The following is an 18,343-nucleotide window of genomic DNA, read 5'->3' on the forward strand; positions in this document are numbered from 1 at the left end:
CCCTGGATGTCTTCTAATTCTCTTGTGGTATCTGTGTAAGTACAAGTCTAAATAAGGACTAAAGCAAACAAAAGGCTCCTGCTGTTAAAACTTTAGGTGCCATTTTTTTTCTCTACACCAGTATACCAAACCAACAAACGCTTTGGTAGAGAGGTTTGGGTTTTTTTTCCAAAGAAAGGAATTTTGCCTCCCATCCTGTGTAAAGAAAGGCAGATGGCAGAAGGGAGAGAACAGATTCATTCCTTCTGGAGTGAAGAGCTCATTCAAAAGACAATTTTGCAGTAATTGTGTGTGGTTTCAAGATGTTGTTTATTTGGAGGACGTCAAGGGCATGTTTATGCTGAGAAGCAGGCGTGCTCTGCAGCATGCCCTATAGTGCTGGGACCTTCATTCTAAAGATAAGGAGCCCATCCAAGTGCACTCTGTCTCCCTGGGTTCAGATTTAGCAGGGGCTAAATTCAGGGTATAAATGAGTGCTGCATTCAAGCCTGGGCCCTAGCAAAGAGGTCTTTCATTATGAACATAGCCAGAGAAATCTTACAAACTTTCCTCTGAGAGCTCTACTGCCTAAAGATTTGCTCTGATATAAAGTGGTACAGCTCAACTGCCTTTGACAGAGCTCATCTAGCTTCCTCTGCCAAAAGCACTGCAATTTGTGAAGAGACTACTAAACCCGAAGGTCGTGCTCTGTGTCCTTAACATGGCCTTGTTAGTTGAAAAGTGGGTCTAGACTTAATGTCTCCTGAGATTCTACCCATCACCTTCTTACTAATCTGCTGAAACTCTTGCCCATGTAGGTTGCTGGGACTGTCCACCCAGAATGTGACTTTATGACAGAGCTGAAGGAAAAGGAAGCCGAATGTCTGGAGGACTCAGAAGAGCGTGGAAATGCAACATTACCAGGTAAGCATTTCTGACAGAGAAGCAACACCCTAACAAAGTCAGGACACAGCCATTCTGCCAATGTGCGTGCATGACTGTTTTACTTTTTGTTCCACATCCCTATTCTCTGGTCGGCTCTTTTTCCATCTACTCACATTCAATTATTTTTTTTTCAATATTTTTTTCACATTTAAATATGAATGAATACTTGTGTCCTTGTCCTATTCATGACATCATGGTTACTGTGTAAGGGTGTGTTGGTCTTTAAAACCAGAGTAACCCCCTGACAAGTACTGTAATCTGGTTTTTCCTCCAGCATCACTGTTCTTCCTATTTCCACAATACATTTTCATTTACTGTGTTATGTCTGAAAACCCACCCGTCTAACGTAGGACATCTGAATAAAGTGGATTAAATAGTCCTGTGAAGGTGTTTATTTCTCACTGTAGAATGAAAATTGTCGCTCAACTATTTTTATAAGATATGTAAAGGGTAGATGGTCAAAGTTTTAAAGGCTTTTTATTATTTTTTATGTTGCTCAAATATAACTACACTTAAAAATGTATTTCACTTTCTGTCTGAGGTTGCAAGAGAACTTGGGACAAATTACTGTGCTGGCCAGAGGCAGATGCTGGAGAGACCCTTGCCTTACCATGCCCAAACATCCTTTCTCACTTCATGAAGAAGCCAGGTGATGTACAATCATGGCTGTTCTCTTCACATTGTGTTGTATGCCATGAAAGAACATTTCTAAAAATGGGGGGGTGAAGACAGAACACTTTAAGCTTCTGCTCTATTTGGATCAGAGTATTACTGCAAAGATTTCAGAAGGATCTGAGGGGGCTTAGCAGTTCTTCACATATTTTAAGCACCATCCATAACTGGATATAATCCCATAGTCTGTGATTAGTACCTGAACCAAAGAACACTGAAATCAGTAGAGTATTTCCATTGTTTTCTATAGGCTTTGGGATTAGCTTATTGTGTGAGTTTTCTACTGAGCTTGTATGGGACTTGTCTAGGTCAGAACTTAAGCATGGGGCTTTATGAGATCTATGCTCTGATTAGTGGGGGATGAAATAAAAGGTGGCAGAATGAATAATGTGATTGTTCTGTAAGGCCAAGGTTCGACATACAAAGCAGAATTTTGTCATTGAAGAAGCACATCTATTGGGTCAAATTCAACACTCTGCTAAATAATGCCTTTGTGACTGCGTACTTTCTGGGTCAATATGGCTAGGAAGAAAACTGCAAGCCTATAAAGAGGAAATGACCTTCCAGGAAAGACCTAGATTTGGCACTTCAACAAGAAAAAGAAACTGCAAAGCCCAACCTCTGCTCACCCAGCACATGCTAGTTATAAACGAGGGATAAGGAAAATCCCTTTCATCTCTGCAGATTCATTTCCTGCCCCGGGATTCTCTTACTTATCCTTCATCTGACTCAAATCTTTTTTTATGAAAGCATACTATCCTCATAGAAAAAACTACTTATTCTGGTCTCTGATCTGCAAAGAAATAGTAAGCTCCAAGAAAGGTGGGAGCAAGAAGGGATGCATTAGAGGGGTGAGTGTTGAATGAGGCAGAAGTCTGATGGAGCAGTTCTTCCCAATCTTCTTCAATGGGCTTTCTTTTCCCTGATACTAATGCTTCTTTAGTCCTTTCCACCTCTACCTCAGTCACCTCGGTTCTCTCCCTTCTTCCCACTGTTTGACTCTTGATAAAGTGAAAAATTTTGTAACCGACTACCTGAATGTACACCTGCAAAATGTCCTATCAACTCTATGAGATGCTAATGGAGATGATCCTCTCCTCCTGGTATAACCTTCAGACCAGGAAGAGATCTCCTGGGATTTTTATTTTCTGTGTTACACAGCTCTTCATCAGAAAAAAAAAAAAAATAATAATTGTTCCTGTTTCAGCTGGAATAGTAAAAAGGAACTGCACAAAGAAAGGCTGGTCTGACTCATTCCCTCCCTACCATATTGCTTGTCCAGTAGAAGATGAGATTCCGCTTGAAGAAGTAAGTTTAATTAAATAAATATATGTGAATTGTGTACTGACGTTGTAGGATTCCTTTCTATTCCTGAAGACCACTGGGGAGAGAAAATCATCTGAAGCTAACATTTCTTACCAATTATGGAATGCAATTCAAATATTCCTCTAGCCACTTATTTGGAGTCTTACTAAGGATGTTTTTTTATTCAGGTATAAGAGTATAACAAAAATAAAGCCAGCTGCAAATTCCACACAATCATGCAGTTCTGTTCAAATCGCTCACAGATGTAATAGCTAGATATATATTGCAAAATATTCATAAAATATTAATTAAGACATTCCAATAATATCAGTCAGCAAGATGATTTTGTGGCATCACAGCATCAGTAGAGCATGCATTGCAAACTCAGCAATATCTAAGGACAAGAGGGACAAGAGGGATTTCTGGTTTATCGTCCTGCCAAGCAGAAAATGTATTATTGAACAAAGAAATAAAAAAATGTTTCAAAATCTACATCTCTGTAATACAGATCAGAATTTGACATATTTTTTAAGCTAGTTTTGCACAATTGGTGATATTTAGAGGTTATATGTACAGGGAAAATATAGTGCTTGATCTCTACTTAATAAAGGTACAAACATATTGTATAGGTGTGTTTAGCTTCCTGTAACTCTTGTTCCAGACAAAAGAAGTAAGTTAAAATACTATAGCATATTTTCATGAAAAATATCACAATCCTGAATCTGAAGAAAACTCCGCTAAGTGAAACTGATAGAAAGGAGGTAGAAATCACCTTAAGTGATTAAAAATTAGCTGTCTAGTCTAACTCTAGATCTCTATACTTCCCCTGTACAGGTTAAATACTGCACTTTTTTCTTTATTTGTAGAGGTCAGGTGGATAGCATACTTTTTTGCCTACTATAGAGAGAACAAAAATAACATTTATACTGTAGTTGATGACATCTATTCATCTTGCTGGAGAGAATTTAATTTATATCATCATGGGGAGATTTCTCTTTTCTTCCCTCTACTTTTTGTACTGACTATTATCACACTGCTTAACTCAAACTTCCTTTCCGTTCTCTAAGCCACAGTGCCTGCTGCTCTTAATAAATAAACACTGAACTGCAACTCTTTCTTTCCTTCTTTTATTGGTTCCTTACATTTCTGGTATAAAAAAAAAAAATTAAATGACTCTATGGATTTTATTAGTAACCCACATTTTATCTCAAGGTAAGCTATTCAGTTGTAGGTTCATCCACTTAAGGTTCTTATTATTGTCTGTGTTTTTCATCTCTGATTTGGAAGTGGAGGTTGCTAAGGTCAGCCTAGCACAGCTTTGATGGGTTTCTTATGGAGTGGTGGCTTCCAGACTCGCTAGCTATCTTTGTAGCTCTGAGGGACTCCTCTGAGCTCTGGCTGGAATTGTGCATGATCAGGTATGTGGGTAATTATATATCAGGGGTGTCAAACTTATGTTCACCAGGGGCCACATCAGCCTCGAGGTTGCCTTCAAAGGGCCAAATGTGATTTTAGGACTGTATAAACGTAGGAGCCAGTAGGCTGATGTTGCCCCTAGCGAAAATGAGTGTGACACCCTTGTCATATACAATTTAGAGTTCATCCACGACAGAAAAGGTCAATACGCATGGTTTACGTATCATTTGACTTCACTAATCTCAAAAAAAAAAAAAAAAAGAGAGAAGAAAAAAGTGTAAATCCAAGTTAATTTGTACATGGTGGATCTATATTAGTGTTTTGGTCAGGATCAGGTGTGAGTTTTTCAAGGAAATCTCTTGGTTATCCCCACTTACTGCATTTACACTGAGGCATGTTCTCACAAAGGATGATCCAGCTTCCTATGGATAAAACTAATCCAGAAGACAAATGCAGGGTGGACCTAGTGTGCTTTGACCAATGATAAAATTTCAGCCCATGGGATTAGACTGTGGCTAGAAAGAAATGCACACAACGTGGATGTAGGGTCCTCAGCACCAAAGGTTTTGCTCTATTAAACCGGACCTATGGACCTGTTCTTGTTAAGGCAGGTATAGTGGTAGATCTCTTTTGTTGCTGATAGAAAGTGATAAGGTCCCATCTTACCATGAGTCAAATTGTCTTCTAGGGGTGCTTATTTCCCTTCATTAACTAGAAAAAGGAACAGAATAAGAAGAAACACAATTGTGTTAACAATAAAACAGTAGAGTCCTGTGGCCACCCTCTCACACTGCTTGTTTTACCATAGACCCATCTGCTCATAATTAGGCACCTAAAAAAAAATGAAAATGAATCCTATCCAATGTCTACCCTATAATGCCTTTAATTATACTTAAGGCTCAAAAAAAGTATCTGCCCTTCCCTACTTAGAACTGTGTCAACATACTGCATAGCTGCATAGATTTTAGGATATAAAAACATTGAAATGGGACCCAAGAGATAGACCATGTTAGATTGAAGGGAAAGATTTGCTGCCTGGAGCTTATTCATTCTATTTTCTGCTTCCATGTGCGGTAGTTGAAGTCATCCTCACTCACAGATCATGTCTGATAGAGGCACCAGCTAAATTGAAATGGATTTTGATTGACATTATGACTGAGTAACAGTTGAGTTTGGCCACAAGAAAAAAAGAGAAGGGGAAAAAAGAAAAAAAAAAAACTCCACCAACTAAAACAAACACAACACAATAAAAATGGAAAGGAAGAATAGATAATAAAACTGTAAGCAAGGAAGCAGAGTGAAGGGGAGAAACATAAGGAAAGGCTGACAGAATTCTGTATTCATCATGCAACTGGCTGCCAGCAGGATTGTCCTGCTACTGTTGTGGAGAAAACATGGTGTAAAATGCAGTTCCTATAAAAATGCATAAGAGTTTTTGCAATGCCTTAGTGGAAGACTAGCTAGTTTTTGGGGGTTTTTTATGGTTTTATGAATGAGCTTGAAACCATCCTGATCAATCCATGTTTCTTTATCAGACTGGCCTGTATCCACATAGCTATAAAATGGGACTTCGCAAAAGAAATATGAGTGATTTCAGATTAATTTTGCTGTGGGATTAATAGGGGGAAAAAAGGCAGTCAGAGATGTGAAGAGACTGGAATCACTAAACAAAGCAAAACTAACAGAATCAGTAAAACAGCTGTCATTTGGCTGCAGGTTATGTGAGAAATAATTATCTTCTTTTATAGCAATCCTACTTTTCTACTATAAAGATCATCTACACTGTAGGGTACAGTGTATCCATCACCTCACTCATTATTGCTGTCACAGTCCTTATTGCATTCAGGTATGTAAATTTATCACCTGACCTTTATTTTTTTAACAGATCATAGTATCTTAGACTGTATAAGACAACTTCAGATATAACAAAACAATATAGATAGAAATTCAGAAGAATAAAAATAAAATTTCTTGGCATATTGGTTTAATAATATTAAATTGAAGCTGGCAATCAAAAGTGATCAGAGAGAGCCAGGCATAAGAAAAATCAGTATTGAGAAATAAACTCCAGATGTCTATTGGCAAAACTCAGCAACTCACTTTGACGCCAAACAACCAATAGATATATTTGCTTGCCCTAGCTGTAATGAAGATAAGCTTTTATAACCTATGTATGCTTGTCTTTTAAGGCTTCAGTGAATTTTATATTAATAAGAAGACTATTAAAAAAAGAACTAGATTCTGAATCAATGTTCCTATGGCACTGCCTATATTACTATTGAAATATTTACAACTGAAGACTTGCTTTGAAACCTAGGCTCTGAATTTAGCTACATTTGGTAAAATTTCTTTCCTACTAAACTATCCAGCTATTAGGCATTTTCAGGTATAATTTAGAGTATCCAGAGTAAAACTGATGGTTTAATTTCTCATATAATGTAGGTTTTAAGTTTGCTGCTCTGTAGGATTTATTTTATTCATCTTTGTTTATTTCCTGTATTTCTGTAAGATGAAAAATAATAGAGTATTATTATAGAGTATAGTATATTTAATATAGAATAGTATAGAATAGTATAGAATAATAGTATTATTCTAGAATAGAGTATTACTCTGTGAGAATCAGGTTTCTCTGGGGAAAGTGTCTTGACCTCTGTTGGTTCTTAGTTCATGTCTGGAAGTCAACAGATATGTTTATTGACATCCACACTGACCTCAGGAAAAGAAACCAGCCCAAATAAGGGGAAAGAGAAACAATGGACATAACGGACATAACGAGACTTAGCAATAGGGAGGAAAAAGTTATAGTTAACAATGACGTTGGCATGTGAGTTTCAGTAATAAAATTCTGCACACTTTAAGTAAGCTTTAAGATTAGGTGACCCTGAGATTATTTGATCTGGGTGGAATTCAGCTTTTAATGGAACTCTTTTCTTATTAGCTAAGATCTTCAGCTCCAAATGAAAACATAAAGTTGAAGCAGTGTAACTCCTCCAAAAGTAAAAAATTAACCTGAATTAACTGAGAATTTAAAGTAGATGTGCCCAGTCATTTTAAGCTCATATCTGAATTCATTTAATTCATAAGAGTAATTTTGGTAAACTAAGGAAGAATTCTCTAATTCTGGATAATGCGGTCTACACAGGGGTTTAATGCAATTTAACTCAGTCACAGCACCAGGTATAGAAAATCTTCCTAAGAATTGTTACCCTGTTCATTGAGAAAACTGTCTAGTTAGTCCAGGATATTTCTGCATGCTTGTTCCTGGTCGTGGTTTAGCCATAGTCAGAATTGTATCAGTAAATATAATTCCTCAAATGCAGGTTTCCTTCGAGCCAAAAATAATGCCATTCAAAAGCCTGGCTTTAGGTATCATGAACAGAAACTAAAACTAAGATGCCTGAAATTTGGCAGGCCAGAAATATCACCAGGGCACCACCTAACAAGGAACGAAATTAGAATGTAAACTGTGGGTGAACTGCTTTACCTGAGGAAGAGCTCAGTGCCTGCAGGAAGAGCTCAGTGCATGCAAGTGTTCTTTCTATTAGTACCTGGACATACCTGAAATAAAGCAAGGGCTTATTGCATATTTTAATTACTGCTAGCACAAGTCAGTTAATAACCTCAGAAGGACCTATCTTCTTTTCTTCCAGGAGGCTTCGCTGTCCCAGAAATTATATCCATGTACAGCTCTTTTTTACTTTCATCTTAAAAGCTATTGCTATTTTCATTAAGGATGCTGTACTTTTCCAAGAGGAAGACATTGATCATTGCAGCTTCTCTACAGTAAGCACATGAAAAGCAGGATACGGTGGTACTTGATGTTTTTGCATACCATCTATAGATGGTTTCACTTTTCATGGCTCTTTTTTACTACTAACTTTTTTTTTTTGCCTCCTAACATAGTAATAAAAACTATACAATATTGTTATTAAGTATGTTTTACCTCCATAAGTGTGTACCTCATGCCCTTCTTCATTCTTAATGCATCAATTCATGATCTAGTATTCTAGATCAGATATAGACTTTGCCATAGAAAAATATAGTATTACACTGTTATGCTCCTATGATCTGAAGACTAAAGTTGATGATCTCTGAGTACCTCATAACACAGCTTTTAAAATATGTTTATTCTGGAAATGTTGGATTTCTTGTTTTGACTGGAAGCTCTGATTTGTAAACCACATGACATGCAAGGTATTAGGCAATCAACTTCACTTTGATCCAGCCACAAATTTTAGCAACATGGCAATGGTTTTCAAACAGAGGTTTATGGTTCTTCTGCATTGGTGATGGTCACATAAAAATTTAAAACTGAGCTTAAGTGGGAAAGTGGGTCCTTGAAGTTTTATCAAAGGGCTATGGAGCATTTGACTTTACTCATATAAGGGACACAGAAGATAGTACATTTGTGAGGTAAATCACATGCTTGGGAGACCAAGCTGTGTTTCCAGCATAGATATATAAAGTAAAATACATTAGAGAGATTCCAAAGTATGATGAGGGTTAAAGACTTACTATTCAAAAAGCCATATTACATTTGAAATTTTCCCTTTAAACATGCATGCAATTGTGAGATCTTGTTCTTTGTGGATCTCAGCCAGAATTACAGATACATACTACGTCTGTAAATCAAACACATGTATCCACAAGTAATGCCTAAACTATGACTTTCCTGTTCCCTAGACTGAATGCAAGATCTCAGTTGTTTTCTGCCACTACTTCATGATGACCAATTTCATGTGGCTGCTAGTAGAGGCTCTTTACCTAAACTGTCTACTACTCTCATCTCTTTCGCATGGAAGAAGGTATTTTTGGTGGCTTGTTCTCTTTGGCTGGGGTAAGTAAGACTTCTGCATGAAATTAATGAAAGGCAAGATGTTATATCAGGCTTTATCCACTCCATTAGAAATACTGGATGTGGAATTTAATCTGCCTAATTGAAATGCCTAACTTGTGCATTGCTTTGATTTTATTTTTACATGCATATTAGTGAGGAGCAGACAAGTTTGTTAGGTTGGGGTTTTTTTAAAGTACGGCATTCAAGTCCCTATGAAACATGTAGAAAATCAAGTGTATTTGGGAACCTAAAGAGAGAGATCCAATACACTTAACCTTCCTCTCCCCATTGAAAACACTAATAGCTCTAAAGAGCTATCACAAACATCAAAGTTAGGTGCACCCTGATCCTGTACATGCAGAATATCATTGCACAGTTTTCTTCTGAGAATGCGTCCATCTGGAGTCACAACAGGCATTTCTGTAGTCCTGATATTGCTATAGCCCACCTTTTGCATTGGGCAATTGTGTGAATAAAGGAGCTCTATCAACTAAATAACAGCACAGGCATGAAGCAGCAACATCCCCACTCCTTTTTTTTGTAGTCTGCAATAAATCTAATTGTTCAGAACTTTGTAGTGATTTAGAAATCAGAAACTGTGCCTTCATAAAGTTTCTGTATAAAGGAAAAAGCAAAGAACTCCTGCATGGCAGGTGAATTCACTTGCCCAGGTGAATTTTTGGGCATTTCGGGGAGGTGATCCATGCATGTCGCCACCAAAGGTTAAGGTAGGCCTGACAACTAAGCAAGCTGAATCAGTTTTTGTACTTTAAGGAGACTTCATGTGCCTTTTTAGGGAGGTTTAAGTTAGACTGAATCACATCCTGTGTTTGTAAAGTTTTAATGTTACTATTATAAGATTTGGTAAATGCTAATCCCAAATATTTTGTCATGCAAGAAGCACCCTTATTACATAAACCTGGGGTTTAACATGTTATCTGCATGCAGGTGCTAATTTTAGGTGAGATCACACAGGTGAATTGTGCTCATGTTAGTAAGAGGTCACAAGTTCAGGCTTCCATGGCAGAACTATTAATATATCAGGCACAAAGCAGCTTCTGTGTCTTCACATTGATGTATAATCACCAAACAGGCAGTGTCACAACTTGTTTCATTCCATCATAGGTATCAGCAGATTTATTCTGAGGTATGTACTGTGAGTTTAAAGCAATTCCTATTACATGAACAGGCCACAAAGGGTAATTCCAGTTCTGAAAATTAGTGATATGTATCATCATAGCAGAGTTTCAGTGGACAAGATTTGGATTAATTGATCAAACTAGACAACCACAATTTTTGCTTAACTCTCTGACAGGTTTTCCTACACTTTTCACCCTTATATGGATATTAGCGAAATTCTACTTTGAAGACACAGCGTAAGTCATTGTTTCCTCCATTATTGTGTATTCTTGGTTCTATTTTTAAATCGATTGCAGTGATTACATACACCTACTTTTCTAAGCACACTGTTATTTTCTCAGATGCTGGGATATTAATCAAGGCTCTCCTTACTGGTGGCTAATCAAAGGACCTATTATAATTTCTGTTGGGGTAGGTACTTCTGAGTTTGACAACATTAATTAGAAAAAAAAATGATTTTAACTTAAAATCTGGTCACTGTTTGCTGAAATGTTGTTTGAGGTAAGGAAGAGCAGTGGTACAATCTCTACTGTAAACTTGCCTATGTCCAATGCAAACTAAAAAGAAGTAGAGAACTACCCCTCCCCAAAGCAAATATCCTTTAAACAAATGAAAACTTTCACAGAATTGTCAGTTTGTCTGAAATTAATAGAAGGTGAGTGGCTAAACCATCCTTATGATGCTAAAACCCAAACTTTTAGCCTAAGTGTCCAGAATCAGCCATGAATTTTAATACAAAATTTCAAGGGCAATAGGTTTCTGTCCATAGGTGATGATAATGATAATAGCTCTTGAGCCTGACATTTATTGAATAAACTGATAAGCTTTAAATTATCATCATGTGTTATTACTCCTATATGCCATTAAAGCCAAACAGTGTTTGAGAAAGCAACTAATAGACAACCTTAAGGCCATATTAAAAGCTTATTTTAATTGTAGGACAAATGCATACAAATAAGGCATATATATGCAAACAATGTGAATGAAAAGTCATAGTTTGCCATGTTTCAATAAAACATTACATTTCCTTCTATCTCAATTTTTTTTCCTCCTACTAGTGCTCTTCTGTCATCCACATCTAAAATCAAGAGATTCAGGGGATTGCAGTGATGATTTTCTGCTGGAATGTCCTTAAGGATAAAATGAGACTAGACCTTCTGGTAAAATATGGGAATTCTTAGGCAAATTTAAGCATTCAGCCTCACCTAAAGAAGAGCTGGTGTGTACACACACAAAAATGTGTAGGAAGAAACTCTCTGTGGAAAACTGAGGTTCACAGACTTGGGTAAAGCTGTGCTGAACTGCAATTGTAGAAAATTTTATTTGCAAGTTAGATACTTATATTTCATCAGATGAATTCTACTAATGATGTTTAAAGATATTAGGCAGAATTTAGTGCAATAACCATTTCAAAAGAAATCAAAATTATATGAGCTAAAAACCCCCAAAAGAATCACACAAGCTATTGATGAAATAGTTTACTTAAGAAAGTCAAATTCTCAATTCTTGAGCTACTTCTTTAGGAAGGAATGCAACCTACTGAGATTTTTGAATGCTGCCAACAGGAATGACATTAATAGTCTTACATTGATCTCATAAAAACTGTACAAACTGTATAATAGCTGAAGTAAACCCCCCAAAAAAAACAAAACAAAACAAAACAGATTTTCATTGCAAAATTCTACATGTGAATGTAAACCTTTCTTTTTTTCCCCCCTAAAAAAATACTGTGAACAGGTCAATTTTATCCTATTTATCAACATCATCAGAATTTTGCTGAAAAAACTAGACCCTAGACAAATCAACTTCAACAACTCTTCTCAGTACAGGTAGTGTATGCATTAACAACAACAACAAAAAATCACTAATTTTATTCATAAAAAACTTGTCTCATCATTTTTAAAAGAGGAAGCACATATCTGGTGTCACAGACAGGCTCAGTTTGGTTGGCATCAAATTTTAGAAATTACCAACTTTATCCCATTCCCAAGGAAACTAGACAAAGGATGAGACTTTTCTCACCTAGCAGTGACCACCTGAACATGATGTATTCAGATCAGTTCGGATGTCTAGCTTCCAATTACAATCAACGGAGAGACTAGGAAACCGTTAATTTAATCTACATTATATCTCTGATTTAGGGTAGGATAAATTACTCTATAGATGTCTTTTTCTGTATGTGATCTATAAAGGAAGCCTGCATATTACCTCCTCTGAATTTACTTACAAATAAATGTCAAATTTTCAATTGCTCCCATGGGGCAAAACATATTCTATTTTCTTGTGTTTTCCTGAACTCCAGTCTCAATCAGAAAGACAGAACGTCAAAATATCATTAAAAAAGCCGTGAACATGATATTGCCAGGAACATGGTATTGCAAGTAAGGCAACAAGGATCAGAAATCTATTTCCGGCTGGTTTCTTATTATGCTTTCTGCCCAGCACTGTAATTCAGAAGAGATATGAGCTTCACGTGTAGATATTTAGATACTTTTTTTAACTTAAGTTCATTACTGTTTCACATTGCATGCATTAGTCTACACTCAAGAAAATAATATTATCTTACTTCTGCTAATATCCCATGCTAGACGCCTCTCAAGGTCAACTCTGCTTCTAATTCCATTATTTGGAACCCATTATATTGTCTTCAACTTTCTTCCGGAATATACTAGCCTGGGGGTTCGTCTTTACTTGGAGCTCTGTATTGGATCTTTTCAGGTAAAATGGCTTTGGTTCCTTCTTAGAAGATTTTCTAATTTAATCTACTTCCCACACAACAACTAGCATTGTACAAAAAATATAATTTAATCCTGAAGATAGTGTCTTCTCACAGAGTTCATGGTTCTTTGCTGAGTTGTGTTGTTTTATGTGACCAGCATCTGATCTGATGTAGGCTAGACTGTCATATTTGCAGATTTTGCCAATACAAGGCCAAGTATTTCAGATGCATGGGTAAATTGGGTGGTGGGTCAAAGTCAAGCATGGAAAATCTTCTTTGCTACCAGTGGTAAGCCACACACCTTCACTGACAAGATCAATCTGATTTAGGCTGACCTTAAATTACCCAGGGGCAATCAAAGCTGTAGGTCCAGCCCCCTTTCAAATACTTTGGCAAAGAGTAAATTGCTAGGCAAGCATATAACCACAGAATAGCGATGACTTACCCTCCAGGTGTTTTTGCTACGTGAGTTATGAGAAAGGCAACACCCAGCTGCCCTTTGCTTTCCTCCCTCTCCCTCTGCTGCATCTCAGAATCTACAAGAAGCCGCTGTCAGAAATCCTACCAAACTTTATAAGGGAGCACACTTCCCTCTGAATGGTTGCATGGCATCATTTCTCAGCGAGCATCACCGAAAATCCAGCAGTTGTGCTGGTTTAGTCCTCTTGAGGATTCAACCCATTATGTCAGTCCTGTCTGATACACCCTGTACACCTTAATCCTGACCCTTTGTACCTGGAGCTGGCCTTTCATCGAGTTAATTTACAATGTAAGGAATAAACAAACTGAATAAAAGCATGAAGTGTTTAGCTGGTATCTGATCATATAGATCCATTGACCTCCTAGGATTTTCCTGGGTTTATCTCAGTTCAGAATCTCAACAAAAGTATTCAATAGGCCAGAATTTGATCTCATCTGGTGTACTGCAAAGACACAGAAGGTGACTGGAAAGCCGTATGAGCTACATACCTGGATCCGCTTATGAAGTCTGTTTCCTTACTGATTTATACTATGTGAATAATTAGGTCACAGATGTTTGGCTGTAGAATGGACCGTACTTTTGTAAGCATAGTATGAGAGAACTTCACTTGCCATATCATCTGCTCTTGTGAATTCAACTCACCTTACTGAATTTACTTTGGTGAAATGCCACTAAATAGTTGATGGTCTGGCTGTTCAGCTTTATCAGAGATACATAAGGAATTTTTCAATTTATAACAATGCTTCAACTTATAATGGTACTTATTACTTTGCATACACAGTACCATCATGAAGTCAGATAATGTAAGTGGCTTTTCAAACTGTACTAACACTCAACTTTTCTCTTTTTATTTCTTCTTTTTTTATCCAGGGGTTTATTGTAGCAGTTCTATACTGTTTCCTGAACCAAGAGGTAAGGGACCTATATCCTTTACAGCATTGCTTTCACTAGCAGATATACGGAGCTAATAATCAGTTTCATGCAAGCAGATAATAAAATCTTAGTTTCTTTGGGTTGTCAAGAAACATGGAAATCAATGGAGTTGAATTTCACTTAAATTATCTTAATGGGAATGAAGCCATCTAGTGGAGAAATGCACTTTTACTACCTTGCTATTCTATCAAGCATTTTTTATCCTTTCTGCACATTACTGTGCTACAGTGTGGTTTGGAAAACCTATTCAAGTTCCAGACATGAAACTACAAGATGCTGCAGTGATGCAAATAGATTTCCATGTACTAAAGGTCTATTATTAAATTGGAAGGAACTGAAATGTGTGCTGATTGCCCAATACTAGAATATTATTTTTTAGTATTGTTAATATGGTCATGAAGCTTCCTGATATTTCTTCAGGTTGTTAAATCTATTTTTTTCATTTAGGGTATGTAAACCAGAATTTTACTGTTGGTGGAACACAAATCATTCCACTTAGTCTAGTATCCAAGTCCATTTTTGTAGTCTAGATGTTGTGATAAGAATACATCTTAAATGAATTATATAAGCAACATAAAAGTTTATCCTTCATATTTTAGAATGGGTTGAAACCCTGGAATTTCACCCTTCTTTCTGAGTACAGGGTAGCTGAGATGGCTGTTTTCAAGTATGGCTGGGATTTGGTTTCAGACTAAACTAATACTCTACTGGTTTCTACCTGCAGCTCCTAAAAAGGAAGAGTCTCTTGATTCATATAAACCACCTCACAGGGCATTCCCTAGAGTGTCAAAGGTGTGTTTAGGAGGTGAATCCCATCCCTAATCATCACAGTCAGTGAAATATTCAAATGTCCAAGTACAGTTATCTGCGTTAGAGATAACTGACCTGCTCTAGCCTCCCTGGTCTTCATTGACTAAATCTCCCTTTTCAAAGTTTAAAGTCCAAGGCTAATTAAGCTTTCAAACAGTATTTAATTGACTACATCTGTGCCATGGTCCACACTTACTTAATTTTGTCAGAAATTTCTGAAATATGAAAACAAATGTCTTCAAATATGTCAACATTTCTTAGCCTTTTGGTTGAGTTTATGGCTATGAATTTTTGACTGCTCTAATGATGTGTGTGTTGAGTTGACACTCCTGTTCATTAGTCGATTAATAATCCTAATCTCTTCTGATTGTAGACCATAGCTTTACATTCAGCTTGTCATTCCAGACACACAGCACTTCAATTTAGAAATTTCCTTCCTATTAAATTACAGGAAAGGCACATTTCTAATATGAATCAGATATGAAAGCAGTCTTTAGTGGCTGATCTGGACCTGTTGTGTGTTTCTGTGAACATGCCAATGCGTGGCTTACACAGTGGTAAACCACAGAAAGCAAACGTGTCCTGAATGCTAATGACTTTCACCTCACTTTCTTAAATAATGAAGTAATATTATTTCTCAATCACAAATTGCTGAGTGTTGATTAAGAAACTTGCTGCGGATTGTATTGTTCAAGAAACAGATGGAAATAAGACTACATTTCTTAGGAACTGAGGAAGAGCAAACAATGCAGAATGAATGAGTTTAATTGTGTAGGCAACACTGGTGAGACCATTGCTGGAATAAATTTTCAAATGAACATTTAAAAAAAAAGTGAGAAGACAAAAAATGCTGAGAAACATTCTAGCGATGGACAAAACGTTTTACAGTGTTAGAGATTGCAAGTTCTTTTATTTCTTAGAAGACTGAGATGACTATTCATAAAGGTCTCATAGTGTCACTGCTTTGATGGGAGAAAGTTACTTAGTGCTAATACACTTCTCAGTTCAGCAGAGGAAGGCAGATGGAGGGTCACCAGGTAGAAATTGAAATCAGGTTAAAAATGGAAGTGGGACTTTTTTCTTTTATAGAACTGTGTTACAGCTCTAATAATAAACTCTGATTGTTGCACCCACAGTCATTAAATAGCAACACTTACGCAGGCCCACATGAAGCATGTCCTTTTTTCTTGAAAGAAAGAGTGGGGTTCATTTACTCTTTTCAATAAGAGAAGCCAGCTCTAAGTGGCAGGCCAGACTAAATGTTCTCTGGAGGATCCTACTTTTCTCCATCAGCTACAAATGGAGCCCAGAGGAACTAACTTGAACTGAGATGTCTAAATATTACAGTTCTCTAGTGACTATTTCTGTCTTTCCTCTTTCTCACCAGTCTACTCCCAAGCAGTATTTGACCACAAAATTACATTTTCCTTTCCTTTTGAGGTGCAAACGGAAATTGGCCGGAGGTGGCACGGAAAGAGATATGGACTTATGCCAGTGTGGAAGAGGACAAGATGGACTGTGCCATCTAGTTCTGGAGTAAAAATGACCACATCTGTGTGCTAAAGATGGCTTCAGGATCTGGAGTAATTACATGTAAAAACCCGATTAGGTAAAAACACAAACAACAAACAAAGCAAAAAAACCCACCAAACATAATGACTGTAGTTCATACTGACCAAATTAGAAGAGGATCCATTTCTACAGCGGTTCTGCCTACTGGACATCTTCTGCAGGACAAAGCATTTCAGTGACAGATTAAACACTGACTGGCCTTCTAAACACACAATAACCGTCTAATCAATATACTATGCATCACATAAAACACAGAAATCTCTTCTTGGTTCACTTCCTGTAGACTTTTACTGATAGCATAATGTGTCTAGGGAGTGGACACCCAGTAGTACCCTTCAGTAACACCTCTGGAAACTGGTATTCAATCCTCACGCAATGGGAAATGGAATCCATCCAACTTGTTCAAGCTTTGTTCCTTGTTTTGATTCAGTAGACAAATAAGAAAACAAATGCCTTGTTAAACTGCAACACCATGAATAAATGTCCTCTTATATTGTCTTTTTATATTGTCTTGTTAGAGGCAGAAAGATTCAAAGTTCAACCAGAAAACTCAATACTCTCTTACGTTCTGGTGTTATTCTAGTAGCTACAGGTTAGAAAATTGGTAGCAAAGAAGCAGAAAGTGGAGGTGTTGGGAAGGACAAGGCTCCATAAGACCATCATTGAGGAAAAACTGCTCTTTGCAAGTAAATTGAAAAGCAAACTTCTGCACAAAAAGACTAGGACACTGCTAGGAATACTGCTGGATATTTTCTTAAGTGTGACTGTTTTTGCTCTCCAGTGTTGTAGAACATTCAGAAGCTTGAAAATAAACTTGCACTCCCAGTGTTTGTATTTGAGTTGATTTTTCTGTTTGGTTGGTTGCTTTGGTTTGCCTTTTTTTTCCGTAGTGGTTGTTTTAACCTGTAGATGAACGGATTGATAAAGCTCTTTGATGGGAACATCAGGGCTTGGAAAGGAGTGAAGAAATCTAAACAGTACTGAACACTGAGGACTCTCATACCAATACATTTTCACCCTGCTCTTCTGGACATTCCAGAGAGCTGCCAAGTCCACTTAAACAACAGAAATTATGATAGAGAAAAGTGGATCTGCCTTCATTTTTCCTTTGTTGTATCCAGGTAATTACAGCTACCTTGAGGAAGTGGAATATTATGCCATCTAGTTTTTATGTAAAAGCTGACTTCGAAGGAGATGTATTCCTCTGTCCACTGAAAAAAAAAACCCAAACAAACAAACAAAAAACCCAGAACAAAACCCAAACTAACCCAAACAAATGCATTTTTCTCATTGCTTTTCCTCTAGTCTGTGAAAAATGCAGCAATAGCTGAATTCAGATCTGCGGGTAAGAGAAGAGGCTGAGGGAGCAGTGGGAGGAAAGTGTTTATTTCCACATCTGCAGTGACTCCTTGGAACACATATTACAAAGTGGGGTCCTAGACATTGTTTGAATTACTTTCCTTCCCTTATGGAGAAGGATTCAAGGCAAGTCAGATGGAAGCATGTATTGAATGGCTGGTCATCTGCTGAAAGC

General features: G+C 37.1%; 1 protein-coding gene across 1 annotated transcript; it reads left to right on the forward strand.

Moving 5' to 3' along the window:
• Positions 1-815: 815 nt before the first annotated feature.
• On the forward strand, positions 816-16,800 carry GHRHR (growth hormone releasing hormone receptor; the record flags this gene model as incomplete). Its single annotated transcript, XM_082045142.1, has 12 exons — positions 816-903; positions 1,466-1,573; positions 2,804-2,904; positions 6,066-6,163; positions 7,968-8,100; positions 9,001-9,154; positions 10,470-10,530; positions 10,636-10,705; positions 12,032-12,123; positions 12,883-13,012; positions 14,365-14,406; positions 16,678-16,800. Exons 1-12 carry the CDS (start codon positions 831-833, stop codon positions 16,798-16,800), a joined length of 1,185 nt encoding a protein of 394 aa, XP_081901268.1. The 5' UTR covers positions 816-830.
• Between the last annotated feature and the right edge of the window lie 1,543 nt (positions 16,801-18,343).

This window comes from Streptopelia decaocto, assembly GCF_964273445.1.
Source record: "Streptopelia decaocto genome assembly, chromosome: 2".
In the NCBI taxonomy this organism is placed as follows: domain Eukaryota; kingdom Metazoa; phylum Chordata; class Aves; order Columbiformes; family Columbidae; genus Streptopelia; species Streptopelia decaocto.